Source organism: Mobula birostris, chromosome 29, assembly GCF_030028105.1.
Source record: "Mobula birostris isolate sMobBir1 chromosome 29, sMobBir1.hap1, whole genome shotgun sequence".
Lineage (NCBI taxonomy): Eukaryota > Metazoa > Chordata > Chondrichthyes > Myliobatiformes > Myliobatidae > Mobula > Mobula birostris.
Genome location: NC_092398.1, coordinates 11,516,921 through 11,542,046, shown reverse-complemented (window position 1 = coordinate 11,542,046; position 25,126 = coordinate 11,516,921). Strand labels below are relative to the sequence as shown.

The 25,126-nt window shown below is 43.0% G+C and overlaps 1 protein-coding gene and 1 long non-coding RNA gene across 2 annotated transcripts in view; one reads left to right on the top strand and one right to left on the bottom strand.

Moving 5' to 3' along the window:
* Nucleotides 1–21,233, top strand: part of LOC140190234 (uncharacterized) — a 42,252-nt gene extending 21,019 nt beyond the window's left edge. Inside the window, exons 2-3 of the long non-coding RNA XR_011883562.1 lie at nucleotides 18,353–19,026; nucleotides 19,648–21,233. This is a non-coding gene — a long non-coding RNA (uncharacterized lncRNA). The remainder of the gene's footprint in view (nucleotides 1–18,352; nucleotides 19,027–19,647) is intronic.
* On the bottom strand, nucleotides 3,907–18,892 carry LOC140190231 (serine/threonine-protein kinase Sgk1). The gene is made up of 13 exons (XM_072246791.1): nucleotides 18,705–18,892; nucleotides 17,765–17,840; nucleotides 16,494–16,560; nucleotides 16,361–16,404; nucleotides 15,665–15,722; nucleotides 15,081–15,164; nucleotides 14,831–14,962; nucleotides 13,376–13,488; nucleotides 12,516–12,639; nucleotides 11,246–11,341; nucleotides 9,645–9,800; nucleotides 7,622–7,711; nucleotides 3,907–5,984 (listed from the first exon to the last, which is right to left on the bottom strand). Exons 1-13 carry the CDS (start codon nucleotides 18,772–18,774, stop codon nucleotides 5,817–5,819), a joined length of 1,278 nt encoding a protein of 425 aa, XP_072102892.1. The 5' UTR covers nucleotides 18,775–18,892; the 3' UTR covers nucleotides 3,907–5,816.
* Nucleotides 21,234–25,126: the final 3,893 nt, after the last annotated feature.

Sequence of the window (25,126 nt, the reverse complement as noted above, 5' to 3'; positions counted from 1 at the left end):
TTAGGTGTTGTTCCTCCACCTTGAGGGTGGCCTCATCCTGGCGCAGGAGGAGGGCATGCCTGACATGTCGGAACGGGAGTAGGAACCGCGATTAAAACGTTTTGTTACCGGGATGTTGCACTCGTGGCGGACAGAGCAGAGATGCGTGACGAAGCGGTCCCCCAGTTTTTGACGTGTCTCACCAATGTAGAGGAGGCCGCATCTGGGGCTCCGGACACAATAGACAACCCCAGCAGATTCGCAGGCGAAATGTTGCCTCACCTGGACGCACTGCCTGGGGCCCTGAATGGAGGTGAGGGAGGAGGCGAAAGGACAGGTGTAGTCCTTAGGCCACTTGCAGGGATGAGTGCTGGAAGGAGCTTAATAGTTAAACGGTTTATTACCCATTCCAGTTATTTCCTGTTTGGGGAAGATTTTTGGTCTTAATATTTTCTCATGAGTTGGCTGAAGAATATATATTTGGTGCCACTTTCCCCTATTAGAGGCTGCTTGGGTGCTAAGAAAGCAGGAGAATGTGTCCAGAAGCAGGATGATAACCTTGTATAAGCTCTATAGGTCCAGTTTTTATCACGTGTTTGTGTTTGACCTGGGCACACTTCACTGAGCAGATGCAGAAAGGTCTTGCAAGGTGATCCCCCACAGTGATCCCACCCCCTGAGAACTGTGCACAGCAGCCGAATACTTGTACATGAGGGGGATGTTTGGTAGAGCAAGTAAGAATGTAACTCTCATGGAAAGCTGAAAAGTATTGTCAGTTATTGATGTAAGTGCATCATTAATTTCACATGACCTTTCATGTCAGGCGTGTGATCAGTTAGAAGGTTGCTGCGATTTAGCGTGCAGAGGGATTTCTGCTTTAGCCTCATTTTTAAAGGTCAAAGGTTTCATTTTATTGTCAAAGTGTGCACATACAATACAACTCTGATATTTGTCTTCTCCAAGTAGCCATGAAATACAGGAAGTCCATGGGAGTTGATGAAAGAAAAGACATCAACTCCCTCCCCCACAGCACAAAAAAGAAACAGAACTCACAGACCCTGTCTCCCCCCCCCCCCCCCCGCTGCAGGAAAAGACATTGATAATAACAATCCCTGACCCCCTCATCCACAGAAAAAACAGTGACTATTCCTAAAGTATTTTGAGGAACCCAAAAAAAAATCATCTAGTATAGGAAGCCATCTGCCCTGTCAATGCCCATTTCCTGAGAGAGCTATCAAATGAATCTTCTGCCTGCACTTCCATAAAGGGTTCCATTTTCAATTGGTCAGCAAAGCCACCAGCTGTTCAACAGACTCATTTCAAGAGGTCAAGAATATGCTGAGGCTTTGTAAGGCATTCATCAGACTGCACTGTTGTGAACTGTTTATCCAAGAAAGGATATGCTGGCATTGGAAAGGGTCTGGGAATGAAAGGGTTAATACACGAGCCTTTTTTTTTGGCTCTCTGGGCCTATACTGGCTGAAATTTAAAAGAATGGAGGTAGACTATCATTGAAACCTATTGAATATTGATAAAGGCGATGTGGAGAGGATGTTTCCTAAAGTGAGGGAGTCTAGGGCCACAGGGCACAGTTGCAGAATACAAGGTTGTCCCTCTAGAACAGAGATTAGGAGGGCGCAGACACTAGAAGATCTGCAGATGCTGGAAATCCAAAGCAACACACAGGAACTCAGCAGGTCTGGCAGCATCTATGGAGATGAATAAACAGTTAACATTTCAGGCTGAGACCCTTCAGGACTGGTAAAAGGAGTTTCTTTAAACTGAGGATGAATTTCTTCAGCAAGAGGGTAGTGAGTCTGTGGAAATCATTGCCACAAGCAGCTGTGGAGGCCACGTCATTGGGTATATTGAAAGCGGAGGTTGGTAGGTTCTTGATTAGTCAAGGCATCAAAGTCAAGGGGGATAATAACTCAGCAGACTCGATGTGCTGAATGGCCCAATTCTGCTCCTATGTCTTATGCCACACTGGCTGAAGGGTCCATTCATCCTGAATTGGCTTCATTAGACACCTAACTATCTGTGGAATGGGAATGAAAGTGAATTACTCTTCAATGCAAGGGCCATCCAAGGAGGAAGGATGATGCTAATCCAACAAATTTCATTCTTATTGGAAAAATATGTAAAAAAAAAAGGCACACTGGGACGAAATAGTCAAAACACCAACAAGATTTGTATTTTCAATTTTAGTCATTGAAGCTTCTGATAATCTGCAGCACAACCTTTTGAAATTTGTTTGAAAACGTTTCAATAATTTTTGTCCAAAATCATTGACGGAAGTTGCTGCATTAAAGTGCCGAACTTTCTAAGTACTACTTCTTCAGATGTGACAACAGCACCACCAAGTGGCCAAATAGTGAATTATAATTCTAAATAAAGCAAATGACTAGAATGGATAATCGGGTTTAATATCACTGGCATGTGTTGTGAAATTTGTTATGTGGCAACGGCACAGTGTAATATACAATTTAAAAAAGTGAATCACTGTAAATATAAAGTTAAATTAAGTAGTACAAAAATGTAGTAGGGTGGTGTTCACAGGTTCAATGTCCATTCAGAAATCTGATGGCAGAGGGAAAACAGCTGTTCCTGAATCGTTGAGTGTGTGCCTTCAGGCTTCTGTACCTCCTTCCTGATGGTAACAATGAGAAGGCGGCATTTTTATGCGGAACAGGCCCTTACAGCCCACTGAATGAGCAGCGCCGTCAGCAATGAACTCTAGCCTGATCATAGGACAACTTACCTACTAACCTACCAATTAACCTACTAACCGGTACGGCCCTTGGATTGTGAAAGGAACCCCATGCGGTTCACGGGAGGGAATGTACAAACATGCTTACAGAGCATTCTAGAATTAAAATCCGAACTCTGACACCCCAAGCTGCAATAGTATTCACGTTAACTGCAACACAACCATACCTACTTTTTTTTTGCCAATTTCTCTTATAAGCCAGTCTGGTGCTAATAAAGCAGGGGGCATGTCCAGAAATAGCAATAACTTTCTATAAACTTTGAACATGTCAAGAATTAAACCCTGTGCTGTAAAGCATAGTGTTGACCACCAGGTTGCTGTGCCTGGGCACACTTTACTGAGGAACAGATGTGGAAGGTATTGCAAAATGAACATGAGCCCCAGTGATCCCACCCCCTGAGAGCTGTGCACAGCTGCCCAACTACGCATACAGAAAGGAGCAACTTGCAATTCTCATGGAAAACTCGAGTATTGTCAGCTGTAGATGTAAATGCACTATTGAATTCACAAGAGCATGAAACCAATTGAATTTTAAGTCTGTGATCAGTTGAATGTTTGCTGTGATATAGTGCTGAGGGATCACTCAGTGCACTATGATATTTCTTTTTCCCTAAAATTCATCAATGTCTGCGCGTTTATTACCAACATCCTAAAGGAGCCATCAGAATAGTTCTGTGTGCCTGCTCCTTCATTATAGCACTGAAAATATTTCTTTTCTACTGGCCAGCAAAGCCATCAAGCTGTCTTGTTGGTCTTTAGCTGTACACTTTTGTATGCTTATGAAGGCAGTACCTCAATCCCTCTGGAAGCGTGAGTAACAGGCTGATGGGCAGTGCATTGCATAGATGTAGGTGCCTCTAGACCTAATCTGCTAACAGCCATTTTATCAAGTTGCCTTCCTGACTTCTCTTACTATAACACTCCAGGATTCCTCTGATCTCTTCAGTACCTTATCTGATATTCTCTTGCCTCATTTGCCCAGCCCCAGTACTGAACCTTATTTGGATTGGATTCCATTTGTCTATTCACTCAACCTTTCCCTTCAAATTTACAATGCTTCGCTGTTTGAGGCAAACGTACATGTAGAAACATTGTCCACAAGTTTAAAATGATGCTCATAAGAAAGATACCTTGTATCAAAATAAAAACTCACTGTGGAAATATGCATTTTTATTTATTCAACATTTTCTTGATTTAGAAATAGGATGCAGTTATGTCAATAACACCAACAGATGGTCTGATCTTGCACTGCAAATGTATACACAACATAACTACAGATTTATTTTATTAGTACAACCCAATTCATTTTTGTATTAAGTATTTTTTTCTAAACACAAGGTCAGGCAAGTCTTCACAAATCCATGCATGAAAACCGAATCTAAATAGGCTTCAAGTTTGATTTCTGATTTAGAACGAGAACTTTGATGCATGAATAAGTTTACGGTTTCTACACATTTGATTGGCACTCCAGTACCGGACAACAGGCTTCTGTTGGATGTTACAGTTAATGTGGAGATTGCAGGGAGGGTTGCTGGCTTACTTAAAACATTTAATCCTCTGACTACATTTCTAACTGAGGTTTAATGTTAAGTAGGTGAAAATCCCCTTTCCTGATGACTCTTGACACCATTCAGGCAGCCACAAACGTAGCTGCACACTAGTGAAATTCTAGCAATAATTCCAAATCCATCTTCCAGTTTTTAACACTAGCAACATTACTGAAGCAGCAGGTGGGAAATACAGTACATTGTCAAATTCAGTACAACTGAGATCTTAAAAAAAATAAATTCTCAAAAATCTAAGATATGTACCATGCCCCTTAAACATCTAAAATGTTTGTAGATACAGAAATATCTTCCAAATGTGAAAGAAATATCAATCCAGTTATTAACATTGTGCACTGAATATCTCATAGCTTAAACAGTAGTTGGCATATCTGAAGATAGCCTGGGATTGGTTCACTTCCACTGAGGAAAAGTAAATCCTCAGATCCTCAACTTCATCTCCAGCAATCTCATTTTTAATGGATTGTGATGGAACCACTTCATTCCTTCTCTTTCCCCCTACTTTTTAAAATCAGTACGGTGTGGAGGATTTCCTACCTCACCCAAATGTAACACTGTTCCACTTAGAAGCTTTGGCTGTGGTAAAAATGTGCAACCACAAGTCTTTTCTTCCTCCTAAAAGCCAAATGGCTTTTATAAATAATCTACTCACCCAGCAACTCTGATCTGATCAAGTATTTTTCGTCCAGCCATGCTGTTGATACCCCTGATCAGACTGGGATTCAAATATCAAATACAAACATTAAATGATTCATAAATAACAATTCTCTTAGCTGAAGGACTGGTACATTTCATTTTGAAGTAGAGACGACAACTAGTCATGGGCTAAGGGTTCACATTGAAAGATTAGTGGGGAAAAGCTCAAGTTAGAACAGAAACAAAATATCTTCAGTCCATACTCTGCTAAAGCAGCTCAATGTTCACAAAAGCATTACTTCTGCTGTTAAGAGGTTAATGTTCCCAATGGTCCCAACTGCACGACCATTAAGACCATAGTTCAGATCCTTCGTGGAATGTGGCATCTTGGCAATTTCAGGTAATGGAAGAGTTGATATCTTGCAGCCGCTCTCAACAAGTAGCAGCGTCAGTCGCTTTGCATGCCATAAATCACAACATTTCCCCTCAGCCACTTGTGTATGAGCTGGCTTTCTCATTAGAAACTGGAGTCGTGGCAGTGGTACAGATTGCGAGGAGTGCCCAAGACGGCTCCCTGTCTCAAGGGCTGGCTCTGAAGGCATTTTGGTTGCCTAACGATTGAAAAGTCTGTCTCAAGACTTTACTGCAAAGCGAAAAAGCTGAAGGAAAATTAAAAATTGACATTTGACATTGATCTTTACTGTTAGGTGCTCCACACAACATTCAGAGGAATGTGTCCCTAGAAGAGAGATGAGGGGGCAGGTGGTGGGGGGGGGCAACTTGTGCATGAAGAATAAGGTGCACAGTGTGCAGGTTTGAACCTCAGCCGTTTGTCATTTTTTTTTAAAGTGCCAAACTCCTTGGCATTATAGATAGGTATCTACAGGAGGCACATAGGAGAAACCAAGGAACGCCTCAGCAGCCTCTCGCATGCTGGCGGTAATCGGAACATCTTCAGGGGAGTTTGCCACAGAGTTCGGAACTGGCTGCTGTGTAAATTCAGGGTCAAAGTGTTGCAGGTCGGTGGGTCCGGACTGAAAGAAAATTAAAACAAACTACCGTCAATTTTTCAACTTGGCCTAGAGCATAAATTGCCCAAAACTTTATTGTAAATGAAATTGCTGACTGGAAGTCTTCTCCCCCGCCCCCCCCCCCCCAAACTCAGATGTCTCTGCTATTGAAGCACTATAACAATTTAGTGCACATGCATTGGATAAGGATTATCACTTTAGTGGTAGCCGTTAAACTGAGAAACGCCACACCCAATACCAGAAATAAAATAACGCAGCAGGTCTTATCAGGAACTACACACCATGATTGCCTTCAAGCAGTTCTGAGAAAGCAGGGTGCACTGTGGATGACTCATCGACGACCAAGGGTTAATTTTATGTGTCATACATTTACATATTTTAGGAATTTGCTGTGCTGTCATGACATGCAACAGTAAAAATATTATAATTATATAAAAATAAATTAAAGTACAGATAGTGAGGTTTAATAAAGCAATGGTGAAGCCTCACTATTGTGGAGTATTGAGAGCAGTTTTGGGCCCCTTACCCAAGAAAGGATGTGCCGACATTGGAGAGGGTTCAAAGGAGGTTCACAAAAATGATTCTGGGATTGAAAGGCTCATCATAGGAGGGGCAACTGGGCCTCTACTCACTGGAATTCTGAAGAATGAGGTGTGACCTCATTGAAACCTATCAAATGCTGAAAGGCCTCGATAGAGTGGATGTTTCTTGTGGTGGGGGACGTCTAAGACCCAGAGGACACAGCCTCAGAATAGACAGGGGTCCTTTTAGAACAGAGATGAGGAAGAATTTCTTCAGCCAGAGAGTGGCAAATCGGTAGAATTCGTTGCCACTGGCGGCTGTGGAAGCCAAGTCATTGGGCATATTTAAGGCAGAGGTTGGTAGATTCTTGATTAGTCGGGGCATGAAGGGATATGGGGAGAAGGCAGGAGATTGGAGCTGAGAGGGAAAATGGATCAGCCAAGATGAAAAGGCAGAGCAGACTCAACAAGCCAAATGGCCTAAGCCTAATTCTGCTCCGATAAAATGTGCATCAGTACCAACATGTATTTATGACATGAACAGCATTAGGAAAAAGTAATTTACAGTGCATGGCAGCGACTGAGATAACAGTGAACTTTCCAGTCTCTTCTGAAAGTTCCAAGGCTCTATCATTAGTGTACAGCCCCATGGCTACAAGCATGTGGAATCACACAGCCACTGAAAGGAAAATGAGTAGAACTCGTGAAAGGGGCTGGACAGATTCAAATGCAGGACCTCTCTGATCCGGATGCCACTACGCCAGCACAGAGACTCAAAGTGAACTTATTAAAAAAATAAGTGTTCTATGTGGACACCAAGCAGCTTATGGATTAGGTCAATTAAGTTTAAGGCTCGTCTGCCTTTAAACTTTACAAATACTTGTTTGACGTTTGGATCTTTAGTGGGATGAGCAAGATCCTGCAATTCTCAATTACTTGGTGCCTCTTAATAAAGAGGAGCTTGACATACCGTCAAGGTCCTTGCTTCTCTTACACTGCACAACTACACCACCAGTGGAGTGAAGCATCTTTAAAGCAACAATCACACAATTACAGAAATCATCCCTTTACTCAACCAGCCTCTGAAAGATTCCAGTGAATAACGTGTCCTGTACTCACCACTGCAGGGACAAACGGAGGAGTTATTTTCCTGGCCATGAGATCATCCCAGTTAATTGTTGAGAAGAACGAATGGAACTTCAGCTCCAACTGTGAATTGAAGATTGAAGAGAGTTAAGGAAAAAAAATATGAAGTGGACCTTGGCAGGATTGTTTACTTTTTATTTAGAGATGCAGCACAGTAACAGACCCTTCTGCCCAACAAGCCCATGCTGACCATGGAACCAACTGACCTACTAATTCACAGTGTTTGGAACTGGGAGGAAACCTCAAACCTACAGTGATGAGGAGACAGCACAACCTCTTTGCAGACAGCAGTGGGATTGCTGGTGCTGTAACAGCGTTATGCTAACCGTTATTCTAACACGCTGCCCACAAGTTAGTCAGCAGACCTCGGAAAGGCAAAGACAGACTGATGGGGGTGAAACTTCTTCTCACCATTCAGCAATCACTGAATTCCAGTATCTGGTTTTGTGATGCCCTCATGGTTAAACAACTTCGTTACAGTCTTGTCTACTGTCCCTTCAGCAAGATAGGAGTAGGCTTGTTTCTGACACCAGAACTATGCTCCAGCAAAAACAGTGCCCTCGAACAGCGGGTGAAATTGGCAAATTGAAACAAGGTCCAGAGCATACACTCAGTGGCCACTTTTTATTAGGAAGACCTGCTTGTCAATGCAAATATCTAATTGACCAATCAGGTGGCAGCAACTCAATGCACAAAAGCACGCAGGCATGGTCAGGAGGTTCAGCTGTTGTTCAGACCAAACATCAGAACGGGGTAGAAATGTGATCTAAGTGACTATGACCATGGAATGATTGTTGGTGCCAGATGGGGTGCTTTGAGCATCTCAGAAACTGCTGATATCCTGGGATTTTCAGTTTCTAGAGCATGGGTTCCCTACTATTAAACGGGGCGGGGGGAGGGGCAAGTTAGGAATCCATGCTCTAGAGTTTACAGAGAATGGCAGCTCTGAGGGCAAAAAAATAGAGAGTCAGAGGAGAATGGCTTGACTGTTTCAAGCCAACAACAAGGCTACAGTAACTCAAACAGCCACGTGTTAGAAGAGTGGTGTGCAGAAGAGCATCTCTGAATGCACATGTCAAAGACCAAAATGGATGGGCTGTAGGAGCAGAAAACCACACTGGGCTTTACTCCAGTACCTTTTAAAATGGCCACTGAGTGTATAACTGATACTGGGACAGTCACACCCACGGCTAAAAATTCAGTGGTTGAAGATAAAGTGAAAAGCAACATTAATGCATTTTCCCAGCAGTTGAAAGTAATGGGGCAATTTAGTGATTATGTTACCCTGCTAGTGTCCACACACTGATCTAGAGACAGGGGTTAGAACAGTAATAGGAAGCAAGGAATTTAAAGCCATCAGTTGGAGTCAAAATCCACTCAATATCCTAATTGTTTTGGAATCAGGGACACCCCCACCACCCCAGGACGTTTTCTTCTTGCTGCCACCGTCAGGGAGGTGGTACAGGACCCCTGGGACTCACACCACCAAGTTCAGGAACAGGCTCTTGAACCAAAGGGGATAACTTCACTCGCCCCATTATTGAAATGTTCCCACAACCTATGGACCAACTTTCAAGGACTCTTATCTCATGCTCTCGATATCCCTTATATTATTTCTTTGTTTTTGTATTTGCACACTAGTCGAACACCCAAGTTGGTGTGGTCTTTCATTGATTCTATTGTGGTTATTATTCTATAATGTATTCATTGAGTATGCCTGTAAGAAAATGAATCTCAGGGTTGTATATGGAGACATATATGTACTTTGATACTAAATTTACTTTGAACTTTGAATGAAAAGCAAACCTCTTTTGGCCTCAGGCTTACAAGCAACCATTAGTAATCAATGAACAGCTGCCTTACCAACAAAATCCAAGCCCCATCATTAGCAAAACAGCACTTGCTATTCAAATACAATGAACGGCCTGTCATTTCAACTGGATTCCATCCCTTCCCACCCTCCTCTCCAAAACACACCCTTAGTGGCAGTACTCACAAAGTCATTCTTGGCCCCCAGTCGCTGTGCTTTGTCCTTTTGCAGCAGTCCTTGGAGGACATCCTGGGCAGAGTTAGACACGTTGGGTTTTAGGACCAGGGGTTTGTGCAGGATGTTGTTGTACATCTCAGCCATATTCCGACTGTAAAATGGGGGCTAGGAGAAAGGACACAATCGTAACTTATAGAATCCAAAAGGCGCAAGGTAATAACATTGTTATTGCTTGTAGCACATTGGGTGGCAACCTTTAGCATTTTGTCTTTTACGAGGCCAAGTAGCTAGCTTGGCACTCAACCCAGCAGAGATGGAAGGTGCACAAAGCCGGCCGGATTCAAACCAGGGACCACTCGCCCCAAAGTCCGGTTCTGATGCCACTACACCACCAGCCGGCGATGTTACAGATCTATAAAACCGTGGTTAGACCACACTTGGGAGTATTGTGTTCAGTTCTGGTTGCCTCATTATAGGAAGGGTGTGGAAGCTTTAGAGAGGGTGCAGAGGAGGTTTACCAGGACGCTGCCTGGATTGGCATGTCTTAGGAGGATGGGTTGAGTGAGCTAGGGCTTTTCTCTTTGGAGTGAAGGAGGATGAAAAGTGACTTGATAGAGGTATACCATAAGACAAAGGAGCAGAAGCCAGCCATTCGGCCCATCAAGTCTGCTCCGCCATTTTATCATGAGCTGATCCATTCTCCCATTTAGTCCCACTCCTCTGCCTTCTCACCATAACCTTTGATGCCCTAGCTACTCAGATACCTATCAATCTCTGCCTTAAATACACCCAATGACTTGGCCTCCACTGCCACCCATGGCAACAAATTCCATGGATTCACCACCCTCTGGCTAAAAAAATTCCTTCGCATTTCTGTTCTGAAAGGGCGTCCTTCAATCCTTAAGTCATGCCCTCTCGTACTAGACTCCCCCATCACATGGGAAACAACTTTGCCACATCCACTCTGTCCATGCCTTTCAACATTCGAAATGTTTCTTTGAGGTCCCCCCTCATTCTTCTAAACTCCGAGGAGTACAGTCCAAGTATACAAGATAAGGGGGATAGATTGAGTGGATAGCCAGTGACTATTTCCCCCAGCGCTAATACGAGGAGGCATAATTAATGTGATTGAGGAAAGCATAGGTGGAGGATATCAGAGCTAATTTTATTTTGACAGAGCAGCAAGTGCATGGAACTTGCTGAGGGGGAGGGTGGTAGAGGCAGATTAGCGACATTTAAGAGAATCTTAGATACATGTTTGATACAAAGCTGGGGGGCTGTGTGGGAGGCAAGGTTTAGATTGATCACAGAGGAGGTTAAAAGATCAGCACAATATCATGGGCTGAAGGGCACATATTAATCTGAAATCTTAAAAATCTCACAAAACTTGGGTCTGGAACACAAAATATGATGCATTGCATTGTCAGATAGTATAGAACCAAGCCCTACAGTAGGGGTTCCCAACCTTTTTAATGCCATGGACCCTTACCATTAACCAGTGGGTCTGTGGACCCCAGGCTGGGAAGCCATGCCTTTCAAGGAGGTACATACTCTGAATGCTACAGAGCAAAAGAGATTGAGTTCAGTACAAGCCATAGTATGATACCTACCAATCCATATAGCATTTCATACAACACAGATCCCAGGCACCACCAGTCAACTGTTCGGTCATAAGCTTGCTTCTGTAACACCTCAGGAGCCAAATACTGAAAAAAAAACAAATGCATTAGTATTAGTGTTTTTACAATGTAGAAATGCACAGCATAGTACAGGAATGTGCCGACTTTTTAACCTACTTCAAGATCAATCTAACTCTTCCCTCCTATAGAGCTCATAACTCTTTTACCCTTTATCCACAAGCCTATCTAAAACTTAAATGCTCCTAATGTATCCACCTCTACCTCCACCCACAGCATTGCGGTCCAGGTGCTTACCACTTTTTAAAAAACACCTCTCACCTCCACTAAAACCCCTGAAACAATGTATTCTGATATTAACCACTGCCACTCTGCGGAAAACAGAAAATGCCAGAAGGACCAAAGTCCAGCAGCATCTTTGGGGCATGAAATAATGTTTTGGAACAAGAGTGGTTCAAAGTAACTGGAACAAGATAACAGGTTTTAAGTTGCAGAGGTGTGGAGAGAAGAGGGCACTGTCATGATACAGTAAAGTCTAAAATATTAAGGTAACAATTGAATAAAAACCAGCGTTTGAGAGCACGTGGATCAGGTCAAGAGATCTGCTCATCAGGGATAGTGTAACACTATTACAATGCCAGTGATCTGGGTTCAATTCCTGCTGCTGCCTGTAAGGAGTTTGTACGTTCTCCCTGTGAGCGCGTGGGTTTCCTCCAGGTGCTCCCGTTTCCTCCCACAGTCCAAAGGCGCTTGGGTTAGTAGGTTAATTGGCTATTCGAGTCACAGAAATGGATCCTTCAGCCCATGCTGGACGGTTATTCTGCCTGGTCACGTGGCGGAGCAGCACAGGCTCATTGGGACAAAAGGGCCCCATTACCGTGCTGTAATAATTTATTATCAATAACAAAATTGCCTGACTCTCAAAGTCCAACCCTAAGTGCCCCGTCACAAGGGCTGGAAATGGGCAAGGCCGGCCAACAAGGCTCTGGTGGAGCTGGACAGGCCAATCCCCTGTGGATACAATGGATTACAGAAACGTTGATGAGCTCCAACCACACTATCAATGGATACGGGAGGTCATGGGGGCTAAGGGCCCAAGGAATGAAATTGCATGCCTGTTCTCCTCCTGCAACCTGACTTTATAGTAGGTGTAAGTAATCCTGGTCTAGTACCTGGGCCAGATGCGCAGTCAGGTGGGATTCAGTTAGCTTACTTCCATGCGAGAAGACTTCTCATCACTTACCTCTGGGGTGCCACAGAACGTGGAGGTAGTTCCATCAGGTTCCACTCCTTCTTTGCACAGCCCAAAGTCTGTGAGGACAATGTGGCCTTGAGAATCCAGCAGGATGTTTTCAGGCTTCAGGTCTCTGAATTTCAGGCCAAACAATAAAATACAATTAACACAGGAAAGTGAGTCGTCGTCTCTTTTTGCGGAGGACCACAACCTTGTCACTGGGTTCGGAGGCTTGTGTGCCTCAGTGACCTGGAGGGCTGGAGTCAGGGCTTTATGCTTTGGCTCTTGGCGGGGGTCATCCATGCCAAACAAGTCAAAGGGTAGAGGACAGACTAAGAGTGGTCCACCAATCCTCCAGGTTTGGGGGTCAAACAAAATTGTTATGGAAACAGCACTGAAGAATCCTTCTACATCCGAGTGTGACGGTATTCCTGAGTCTCCACTGGGGACTTGCATGACTGACTGTAGTGAAAACCGAGAGGAAGCTACTGACATGATGAAGGAAGCCCTGAACACCGCCAGAGATGGAGGACCTTCATTGCTGCCCTAAACGCCAGTGGCATAACTGGCCGTAAGTAACAAGTCTGCAAAGGTAATCTTCGTGTCCATCGACCAATCTAACCCTTCCCTCCCACACAGCCCTCAATTTTTCTATCATCCATGTGCCTTTCTAAAAGTCTGTTAAATGTCCCCAATGTATCTGCCTCCACCACTTCTGGCAGTGCATTCCATGCACCCACCACTGTAAAAAAAAAAAATTACCTCTGACATCCACCCTATACTTTCCTCCAATCACTTTAAAATTATGCCCAAAATATTAACTCAAACTTCTTCCCATAGACATGGCTTGAACAGCAACACAAACTCACCTGTAAACAATGTTCAGGGCGTGCAGGTAACCCAGGGCACTGGCGATCTCAGCAACGTAGAACCTGGCTCGAGGCTCCAGGAACACATGTTCCCGCTGAAGGTGGTAGAACAGCTGGAGGGAAGAAAGTTGTATTTTGATTTGATTGTTACAGGCATTACAAGGACTCTGCCCAGAGTTATATGGAGACCATCTTTACACTACTGTTCAGGGGATTTGCTGTTAACCTGGAATCAACGGCACGTCTGTGAGCGCCAGCTGGTCTTGGCGAGTGTCACAATGCTGCACTCAATCAGGACACGGAGGAGGGCCTTTAACTAAAACTTCCTTTAATTTGCATAATAAACCCATTGCAATTAATGACCCATGTCTCAGGATGAGTTGGCACTGGAGAGATCCAGAGGAGATTCTGAGAATGATCCCAGGGATGAAAGGGCCCTGATGGTTGAAGGGTAAAAACTGTTCCGGAACCTGGTGGTGTGGGGCCCGAGGCTCCCGTCCCTCCATCCCGATGGTAGTAGTGAGAAGAGAGCATGGGCTGGATGATGGGGGACCTTACTGATGGATGCAGCTTTCTTGTGGGGAGGGCTTTGTGATAGACTGGGCTGTATCTTTCCGTAAACTTTTCTGTTCCTGGGCATTGGAGTTTCCATACCAGGCTGTGATGCAACCTGTTAGGATTGGCTGCTCTCCACCATGCCCCATGTTGACTGAGCCAGTACAATCCTAATCCCAGCAGTATAGCAACACTATGACCACTCTCCACTAAAATGGACTTGGTTCGACAATGTCACGTGCCTGCGATGCAACTACAGCTAAGTTTTCAAAAATTTATTTATTGAGAATAGGCCCCACCAACCCTTTGAGCCGTGCTGCCCAATAATCCCCTGAACCTAATCCCAGCCTAATCACAGCACAGTTTACAATGACCAATTAACCTAATTAACCTACTAAACAGTACATCTTTGGACTGTGGGAGGAAACCCACGTGGTCATGGGGGGGGGGCAGGGGGGGCGTACAAACTACTTACGGGCAGCGGTAGGAATTGAACCCAGGTCGCTGGTACTATAAAGCATTGTAAAGCACTACGCCACTGGACCACCCCATTAATATTGCACCTGTGTAGCCAGGTACTCGAGTGTACAACAGCAAACCGACTTCAACCCAGAAGCGACACACATATCCACCTACTAGTTCAAGCTTCTGAATCCATCACAACTCAGTTCAAATCAACTGAGTTTTATTCAGTTAACTCAGCATCCACCCCTCGAGAGTCATGGATAAACCCCAACCCCTTGCTAGTAACTCCACAGACATGAGCAAAAGCAATCGACTGCTCATGGGGGTGGGGAGGTGAAACTAGTAGCGGCCTTGTCCAGACTTTGAACTGTGTACAGAAATAACAACTTTTTTAAATAAGGCAAGTCTGCGATGAAATACTCAAGTGTTACCTACTTCACCACCATTCACGTAGTCGAGGACAAAGTAGAGCTTGTCAGCAGTTTGGAAGGAGTAATGGAGTCCCACTAGGAACGGGTGCTTCACGTTCTTCAGGAGCACACTGCGCTCTGCCATTATGTGTTTTTGCTGAAGAAAGATAAACACTTTGCTCAATGCTAAAGGACAGAGGAAGTTACATTCATCTACCCCAAGTCTCCCCTCCAATCTGCCTACATTTGTGTACATGAGAATGGCAATGCCTTACCTCTTTCTTCTTCAGGACCATCTTCTTCTGCAGGACCTTCACTGCAAAATATTTTTCGGTTTCTTTGTGCTTGGCAAGCAGCACCTGAAATGAAGTAGTCACAATTTCAAGAACTTCAGTACAGCGATGCTTTTTCTTAACTAAGGCTGCTTCGTGGATGAATTACTAATGACTGGTAGATGAAGGAAAACAAATTAGCCACACAAACTCTTAAAGCATGATGTATAAAAGGTGTAGTAGTCAATTCTACCACTGCTGTCACTGCCCCCCCCCCCAAAATCTTGGATTTCTTATACTTTGTTATAGCGCCCCTCAGTTCCAAAAGTCAAAGATATGTATTTGATCCTTTATTAGCAATTAGCAAACAAACTATACTGAAGCAATGTAACTGAAGTATACCCAAGTGTAAATGAGTAGACAACAAAAATGATATCCGTCGGTCCCCAGCTGCAAACTGCCTCGAATGAAGCACAAATACGGAACTTATTCCCTTCACTTTTACCACACTCCCACTCATGTGACTAGTTACCATAAACATGCAACACAGAATACAAAGCAGATGGAGAACAGATGACTGTACCAACCTTTCCAAAACTCCCTTTGCCAATTATTCGAAGGTAATCAAAGTCTGATGGCTTCACACTATATAAACAAAAAGAGAAGTTTACTTTAAATTGGGAAGAAGTACAACCCATCCTTACCCTTCATAAAAGATTAAAGGTCAACTTTATTTTTCACATGTACTTTGAAACAGTGAAATGCTTATTATTAAATCAGTAGTGGGGTAACTCGCAAGTGTCGCCACGCTTCCCCACAATTAACCCTGCATTTCGGGAATGTTGGAGGAAACCAGAGCACCCGGAGGAAACCCATGTAGTCGTGGGGATAAGGTGCACATTCCTTACAGATAGTGGCAGGAATAGTGACCACTGGTGCAATAAAGCAATTGTGCTAATCTCTCTACATAGCATTAATATGACAGACATCAAAACTACATAAATAGTATGTGTAGACAGAGCAGGAAAACATTTGGAAAGGTTGCATAAAGTTTTTCTTGAATCTATCCCATTGATACCTACTCGTCTTAATATGATAGCTTATCTATTACACTAAAATAGCTCTTCCACTAATGAAGGCTTTTCTTCTTACCAGCCCAAATTACAAGCTTAAACTCCGCAGGATTTAAATCTATAATAATCTGTGAACTATGTGCTCCTGTTGAGTAACCAAGAAAAGATGGCCCAATCAAACTAACATAATTGTACAAATTTTGCTCTTACCTATTTGATGGTGTAAGGTCAAATTCATCTGATCCAATAGATGACTAGAAGGAAGAATAAAAGTAGCATTGTTAGGATTCATCGATCAGGTAATGTGAAAGATGCATTTTCCAGAAATGAGACATTTACTCACATCAGAATAGGCATCTGTTTCCTGTGGCTGGTTTTGGTCAATTTGTAAGAAAGCACGGACATCAGGGCTGCAAAACAAGCATTTAGTACAATCAAAACGGGGCATAAGTCAGAACTGATATTATGGCTGTGCTGGGTTTTTTTTTGAAAAAACAAAGAGTGAAGATGTTACTTTATGCACCCACAAAGCAATGTTCTGAAGCCCAGAACTGCCCTTGAAAGTATCAATGGCACCGAGTGCGGGCAACAACGTTAACCACATTTTGGGGCAAATTAAAAATGACCTCCAGATGGCGCGCTTGATAACTTTCTGCCAAGAATCACTTTTCTAAAGCGCAGTTAACTATTTCAAGCTTATGAAGCTGATCGGCTGGACCATTCAGCGCTTGTCTGGGTTACCCAAACTTAACTTTGGTCAAGTATAAGAAAACACGAGGAAAAAGGCTGCAGAACAAGCATTCAATCAAATCAAAAATACAAAGGCTTAATATGACCATTTTGATCTTTGCAGTTAGAAAGTGGAATGCCACTTTATATTCTCGCTTTAATCTATGTTTAGAAGCCCAGAACCGCCTTTACGACGCCACTGAGTAAGTGTAGGCGCGAAAAAAACCTGCAAATGCTGGAAACCCAAAGCAACAAACAAAATGCTATAGGAACTCAGCAGGCCAGACAGCACCTATGGAAAAGATGGAATTGTTTAATCGACGTTCCCGGCCGAGACCCTTCATCAGGTCTGTCTCGACCCGAAATGTCGATTGTATACTCTTTTTCATAGATGCTGTCTAGCCTGCTGAGGTTTTCCAGCATTTTTGGGTATGTTACTTAGTGCAAGCGGCAACGTTAATCGTACATTCACAAACGAGAAAATGTGCAGATGCTGGAAATCCAAGCAACACACAAAATGCTAGAGGAACTCAGCAGGCCGGTTGGTATCTACTGCTGAAGGGTCTCAGCCCGAAACATCGAATGTATTTTTTTTCTATAGATGCTGCCAGCATTTTGTTTGTTACCATATATTTTGTGGGCTGAATTAAAATCGCCACCAGGTGGCGCTCTTTGCTTAAATTTCTGTAAGACATTAACAGTTGACCAGTTTAAACCTATTAAATTGATTAGTTGGATTATCCAACTGCATTGTTGGTTATCCAAGCTTGACTTCATTAATAATGTACCATTTTACACTCCATGGTGAAACGTTATTAATATAATTCTGCATTCAGGTAAGTTATCAAGGCGAATCTTATCCCCAAAGAAACAAAACACACTTACTGCTGGCAGATCTGAGGGTTGGACACCAACTTCTGTATGAAGTCATTCAAGCCTATCTTTCGTTGTTTTATGAAAGCTGGAGATTATAAAAAAAAGAGAGAACGAGTTTTAAAGTAAGCTCCAAATCCTTTCTCTTTGTTGAGGATATCTTTTAAATGTTACCCTGCTACAAATGTATTATTTTCCTTCACTGCTTAATCTCAGAACAGTAAAATAACGCCCAGAGACAATATAATGTTGCACAAGTAACAATCCCGTTTCGTACTTCACGGAAATAATCAGCGACTTATGCAACATTCCAGCTTTAAACTCGGGAGCGATTAAGAAATAACTGATTTTCCAAAATGACGTATTATTTCAGAAAATAAAATAATTGCAAACCTACAAGAGCCATTTAAACCTGCTCTACCAGTTGACAATTTTAAGATTGCAATCTTTAATTTAGTGGAAATCGAGACATTTAAGTCTCATTAACACACGCATTGGCACGAAAACATGGGAACAGCTCACAAGCCAATCACAGAGAGCTGCGGATAATTTCAAGTTTACAATAAGGCGCAGTACTGACATTTATTTAAATACCCACAGGCCACTTGAAACACGAGGCCAGATCGTGACCCGGCGGGCACAAGAGTCGGTGCAGACTTGACCGGCGTTGCAACGCACTGACTGGAAATGAGAGCAAACACGAGCGCCGGGATCTTATCGTAAATCGAAACCCAAGTTGAAGACAAAAAGCCCCAGGATTAACTGGAGCCTCCCTATATCGCCACCCAACTCGGCTGGTTACAGAAGCTTACTGAGCAAAGTGTTTGCCACGTTTCTCACGTTGGATTGACATAGACCTCAGAACATTTAACTAGCAGCACAGACGCTAGGAGACGTGGCGAGGCCGCGAAAGGCTCCGGAGAATCGCGACCCCTAAAGGGGAGAAGCTCACCAGACAGGAAGACAACGATGCCTCGCATTTTGGAATAAGTGAAATCGCTTGGTGTTTCAGTCATAGCCATGATGGTAACAATCCACAGGGCGCAGTATCGAAGGATTGTCCTGAATTAATTCTTTGCCATTAAAAGCCCTGCCCTATCCGCCGCAACCCGGGACTAGCGGAGACTGAACAGCAGATACTGCCCCGACCGCCCTTCTTATAGAGTCGCACCCGTTCTCCGTCCCGCCCCGTCTTGCGTCACATTTATGACGCATGTAAAGGGAGGGAGTCCCCGATTGGCTGGCGCTTGTTGGAACACCCCCCCCCTCCACTGGTAAATGTCAATCACGGTTGATGGCACGGAGTTAGTTGGGGGTTGGCAAGAGATATTATTAACCCTGCTCACATCCTGGCGGGGAGAACAAGCAAGGAAAGGAGTTTGAGTCCCGTGTTTGCATTTCAATGTGTTTGCTTTAAACCATTTAAACACTCCGAGCTGAAACACCAGAAGGCAAAATTAACCCCACGGTTGCTGGAACCAAATGCACACAAGGCGAGCGCCCATAGTTAGCGACATCTTGCACCCGCAATTAACTGTTTTGCTTTTGTACCATTGACAAGAAACAAAGCGCTCAATTCGTTGCTTAAATTTAGATGTTAGCTATTATTAATTTTTATTATACGAGAAGGTATTTTACCTTTTTTTCTCCTTAATAAACAGCTTCGGTCTTGGTAGGGGTTAGACTTTTTTTGTAATAAATTGGTATATTTCAATGTAACTTTGACTAACCTACATGAATACGGGGTAATGAGATTGTAAACACAAAATAATCTGCAGATGCTGGGATCCAAGCAACACTCAATGAGATTGTTATTATGAATAGATATAATGTAATTGATAGTTTTTTTTCGATCTTTATATATACTTCCTTGTACTCTGTATTCTTCTACGTAGAAACTAATGAAAATATTGAAAGAGACAAGAAATCAGAGTTTGGTCCATCTGATGGCCCGGTGACCTGTTAAACTCTCGGAGCTGTTAAAGATTGAACTGGCTGTTTCACAGCTTGGCATAGAGGCTCCAATGCAGAGCATCACAAGAGACCGCGGAAGATTGTAGACTCAGCCATCAGCATCCAGGGCAACTTCAAAAGGTCGTGCATCGTTAAGGACACAAACCATCCAGAACATACCCTCTTCTCGTTACTATGAAGTACAGGAGTCTGAAGACCCACACTCAACCGTTTTAGGAATAGTTTATTCCCCTTGGCCATCAGATTTCTGAATGTTTCATGGACAATGAACAATCTCTCATTATTTCTTTTTGTACTGTTTATTTATTCTGACATGCACTGTACTGCTGCCATAAAGTTATACTCTCTGAACAGAAAATCCTACAAAAAGTAAAGAATTAGGCCAGTAATCCCTCCCAACTATTAGACACATCTAAATGAATCACTGTCATAGGAAAGCAGCCTCAGGACTCACACCATCAGATTCAAAAACAGTTACTACCTCTCAACCATCAGGCTCTTGAACGAAAGGGGTTAACTACACTCACTTGTCTCATCATTGCAACATTCTCAGTTCTCCCACCCCCCACCCACCCATTGGTCAGAAGGTACAAAAGACAGAAAACATATCATTTGTTTCAAGAAAGCTTCTACCCTACTGTCTCGTTCAATAAAATTATCCATAGAGAAACGAACAGATTATTCAATAAAGTCTATCTGCCCAATTGTCTATTGTTAGTTTATTCAATTGATTCAGCAGAATGAAGGTAGGCAATGAGAGGAGATGGAGGTATACAAAATTATGAAGGGTATAGATAGAGTGAATACAAGCAGGCTTTTTCGACTGAGGTTGGGTGGGACTACAACCAGAGGTCATGGGTTAAGGGTGAAAGGTGAACAGTTTAAGGGGAACGTGAGGGGAAACTTCTTCATTCAGAGGGTGGTGAGAGTGTGGAACGAGCTTCCAGCACAAGTGGTGCATGCGAGCTGATTTCAACATTTAAGAGAAGTTTGGATAGGTACATGGATGGGAGGTGTATGGAGGGCTATGGTCCTGGTGCAGGAGTAGGCAGTATGATGGGAGTAGGCAGTTTAAATGGTGCAGCACAGACAAGATGGGCCAAAGGGCCTGTTTCTGTGCTATATTTTTCTATAACTAAGAATCAATTCAATTGAACCGTCAATTCAATTACCTATTCAATAAGACTATTGACTATTTCCCTAGTATAGTAAGATTGATTCTTGACCTAACATTCTACCTTGTTATGGCCTTGCACCTTATAGTTTGCCTGCACTGCATTTTCTCTGTAACTGTGACATCTTATCCTGCGTTCTGTTCTCATTTTTCCCTCGTACCGATGTGTTGAACTGACAATTTTTCACTGCACCTTGGTACAGTCAAAGGTTACTGGAAGAAGGCACAATGGGGTTGAGAGGGATAATAAATCAGCTATGACCAAATGGCAGAACAGATTTGATGGGCCCAATGGCCTAATTCTACCCTATGTCTTATGGTCTAGTGACAATATTAAACCAATCACACTGGACAACAAAGATTTTGCTTCCTGAATACCTTTGTGTGTATCTTATGGATTTTGGGCTGCTGATCATGAAAATCGTCGTGAAATTTACCCATCATGCACCATTTTTAAAAATTGCCTATTTAAAAAAAAATTCATTTCATAATTCAAGTCAGAATAACTGATGTTAAGATTAAGGAAGGCATTTTTGTTGGTCCACACATCAAACAGGCTATCAATGCCAGGCAATTCTAGTGGGACTGGAGAAAATCACATGGAAGGCATTCAAGGATGTTGTTGAAAATTTTCTTGGCAACTACAGAGCACCAAACTATGTGCAGCTGGTTGATGACATGCTTCAAGCATACAAAACCGTAAAGTGCAACATGTCACTAAAGATTCATTCTGTGCATTCCCATTTAGACTTCTTCCCTGCAAATCTTGTCGCTGTCAGTGACAAGCATGGGGAAAGGTTTAACCAGGACATTGTGGTCAAGGAGAAACGGTATCAGGGCAACTGGAATCCATCAATGCTGGCTAATTATTGTTGGACATTTAAGTGAGAAGCCTCAGACACTGAGTACGAATGAAAATCAACAACATATTTTTAGCTCAGTTGAACGCATCAGTACTGTTACGCAATTAAACAAATTATATTCACTAAAATCTATTTCTTCCTATGTGATACAAGTCGTCTGAAATTATATTTGTGTTCAGCTTCAAGCAGTCTATCATAAGCAAAAAAAAATTCTGAGGAAGCAACACTTCTGAAAAAATTTACAGTGTTATTAAATCAATCCACTTAGCTATGATGGTTCTTTGAAAGTGCCTTCTGATTTTTTTTTGCCTTCCAAATATTTATCTAATTCTGCACTTTGTGTTCAGCCTTGAAGTGCTAATACGATAATTCTATAATGATGTTGTTCAACTTCCGCCACCCTTCAGCCAATATCTCTGCAGCTAGGAGCAGATTAATTGGAGGGTCATGAACTAGTTTGGATTTTCATTCAACCCTCCCCAAAAAGACCTGAATATGACCTAGAAGAGATGGGAGTCACAGGATAATGAACCTAGAGACAACAAGGTAAGATTATGTTCAGCAAATCTCTCTTTCACCAGAACATATTCAATGGGCCGAATGGCATCTCTTCCCCCCCCACCCCTCTCTGTGCTGTAAATTTTCTGTGATTCTTCCCATGGACATAACGTGCAGGAGAGCTCGCTGCCACTTACACAGCTTTAAGGAATTACAGAAGTACAGAGTCTGCAGTTCCTAATGTCAAAACCTCTGGGCAAAGTTCAGACAAATTCTGGCAGTAACATTTATTAAGAGAAATGTTCTCAAGGTCTGCGGAATGGAAATTTACTGGAGAAGTGAGTAATCTGAAAAGAGACAAAATAAAAGCCTCTCAGATCAAATTCTAGTCCAGTCACAGGAATTACGCAAACTTGGCAAGACGCTAATGATCGTTTCTGATGTTGAAACTCTTTCTAAATTGTGCCCCAACTATTTGCAAGGCAGCAGTCAGTATTTAAATCTAACAACAGAATCCCAGAATCAGAATTGGAATCAGAATCTAGTTCAACATCACTGCCATATGTCACAAAATTTGGTGTTTCGGCATCAGCACATTCATCACCAATATGTGCTCTGTCATATGACATCATCATTATATGCATGTTGCTTGACGTGGACGACCATGGTCTTGTAACTATGATTGCTCTCGGCAAATTTTTCTGTGGAAGAACTTTGCCATTGGCTTCATCTGGGCAGTGTCTATACCAGATGGGTGATCAATACTCTTCAAAGGTTGTCTGCCTGGCATCAGTGGGCGCATAACCAGGACTTGTGATGTGCACCAGCTGCTCATACAACCACCCACCACCTGCTCCCATGGCTTCACCTGACCCTGATCAGGGGGTCTAAGCAGGTGCTACACCTTGCCGAAGGGTGACCTGCAGGTTAGCAGAGGGAAGGAGCCCCTTACACCTCCTCTGGTGGAGACATATCTGCACCACATCACCCCAGTATGAAGTATATTTTATAGTACCTGAATTTCATAACCCATGAAGCCCTGCTGGTGGTGCAGTGAGATCAGCGCCGGACTCCGGAGCAAAGGTTCCCAAATTCGAATCCAGGTCAGGCCACCCCCAAGCACACTTCCCATCCGTGCCGGGTTGAGCGTCGAGCTAGCCACTCGGCCTCGTAAAAAATACAAGGGCCGAGTCAGGAACGTTCATGACGTGACCCGATTAATCCTGACACCACGTGCCAGACAAGAATGGCTGAATGTCTGGTACGACACGCTTAAAAAAAGAAAACCCATGAACAGTACCTCACTAATTTTTTTTCTCTTTTTCCATTACTTATTGTGTGTGTGTGTGTGTGTGTGTGTGTGTGTGTATTAGCACAACACAGATAATTCAATTCCCGCCACTGCCCGTAAGGAGTTTGTACGGTCTCCCCATGACAGTGTGGTTTCCTCCGGGTGCTCCGGTTTCCTCCCACAGTCCAAGGACGTACCAGTTGGCAGGTTAATTGGTCATTGTAAATTGTCCCGTGATTAGGCCAGGGTTAAAACTGGGGAATTGCTGGGCAATGCAGCTCGAAGGACCGGGAGGACTTAGTCCACAATGTATCTTAGTAAAACAAATAAATAAATAAATAAAAATTTTATATATAAGTTAAATAATTAGTACACAAGGAGAAAAAAATTTGTGCAGTAGAGTTTATGGATTATGAAAACTCAATCAACAGTAAAACCTGCCCAGGATAGCTCAGTATTTTAATCTATAAATATAAGAAAAAATTCCAATAACTTTAGCTTTTGTGAATTTGTATGATTCTGTAATCAGTAGGTATACAAACAAACCATCAGGAACATGAGGTTGCTTTTTCTACTCTTCCCTCCTCCATCTCTCCATCTGGATCCACCTATTGCTTGCCAACTCTTGACACACCCTTTTCCCTTATCTCTGTATACTGGCCACCTCCCCTCTATCTTTCCGTCCAGATGAAATATCTCAACCCAACCCAAAACACTGGCCTTCCGGTGACATGGTAACATGCAGCACCAGCTTTCACCGATCTGGGTTCAATTCCCACCACTGCCTGGAAAGAGTTTCAAAGTTCAAAGTAAAGAAATTTGGCCTGTCCCCTAAAATCCTCACTACTTTTTATAGATGCATCGTAGAAAGCATTCTTCTGGGGTGCATCACAACCTGGTATGGAAGTTGTCCTATCCAAGACCGAAAGAAGCTGTAGAAGATCGTGAACACGGCGCAGCACATCACACAAACCAATCTTCCATCCTTGGACTCACTTTACACCTCACGCTGTCGGAGCAGTGCTGCCAGGATAATCAAGGACACGACCCAACCAGCCAACACACTTTTCGTCCCTCTTCCCTCCGGAAGAAGGCTCAGGAGCTTGAAGACTCGTACGGCCAGATTTGGGAACAGCTTCTTTCCAACTGTGATAAGACTGCTGAACGGATCCTGACCCGGATCTGGGCCGTACCCTCCAAATATCCGGACCTGCCTCTCGGTTTTTTTGCACCACCTTACTTTCCATTTTTCTATTTTCTATTTATGATTTATAATTTAAATTTTTAATATTTACTATCGATTTGTAATCCAGGGAGTGGGAAGCGCAGAATCAAATATCGCTGTTATGATTGTACGTTCTAGTATCAATTATTTTGCGACAATAAAGTATAAAGTATTTTACTAACAAAGCACATATATGTCACTATATACAACCCTGAGATTCATTTTCTGGTGGGCATACTCAGCAAATCTATAGAATAATAACCATAATAGAATCAATGAAAGACCGCCCAACTTGGGCTTTCAACCAGAGTGCAGAAGGCAACAAACTGTGCAAATACAAAAAGAAAGA

What these genes read in the sequence shown, in the direction of transcription:
- LOC140190231 (XM_072246791.1), bottom strand. Translation starts at nt 18,774, where the DNA reads ATGGCTATGACTGAAACACCAAGCGATTTCACTTATTCCAAAATGCGA. An exon ending in GCAAAGGGAGTTTTGGAAAG is followed by an intron (nt 15,165 to 15,664) that starts GTTGGTACAGTC and finishes ACTTCATTTCAG; the next exon opens with GTGCTGCTTGCCAAGCACAA. An exon ending in ACTACGTGAATGGTGGTGAA is followed by an intron (nt 13,489 to 14,830) that starts GTAGGTAACACT and finishes TCTTCCCTCCAG; the next exon opens with CTGTTCTACCACCTTCAGCG.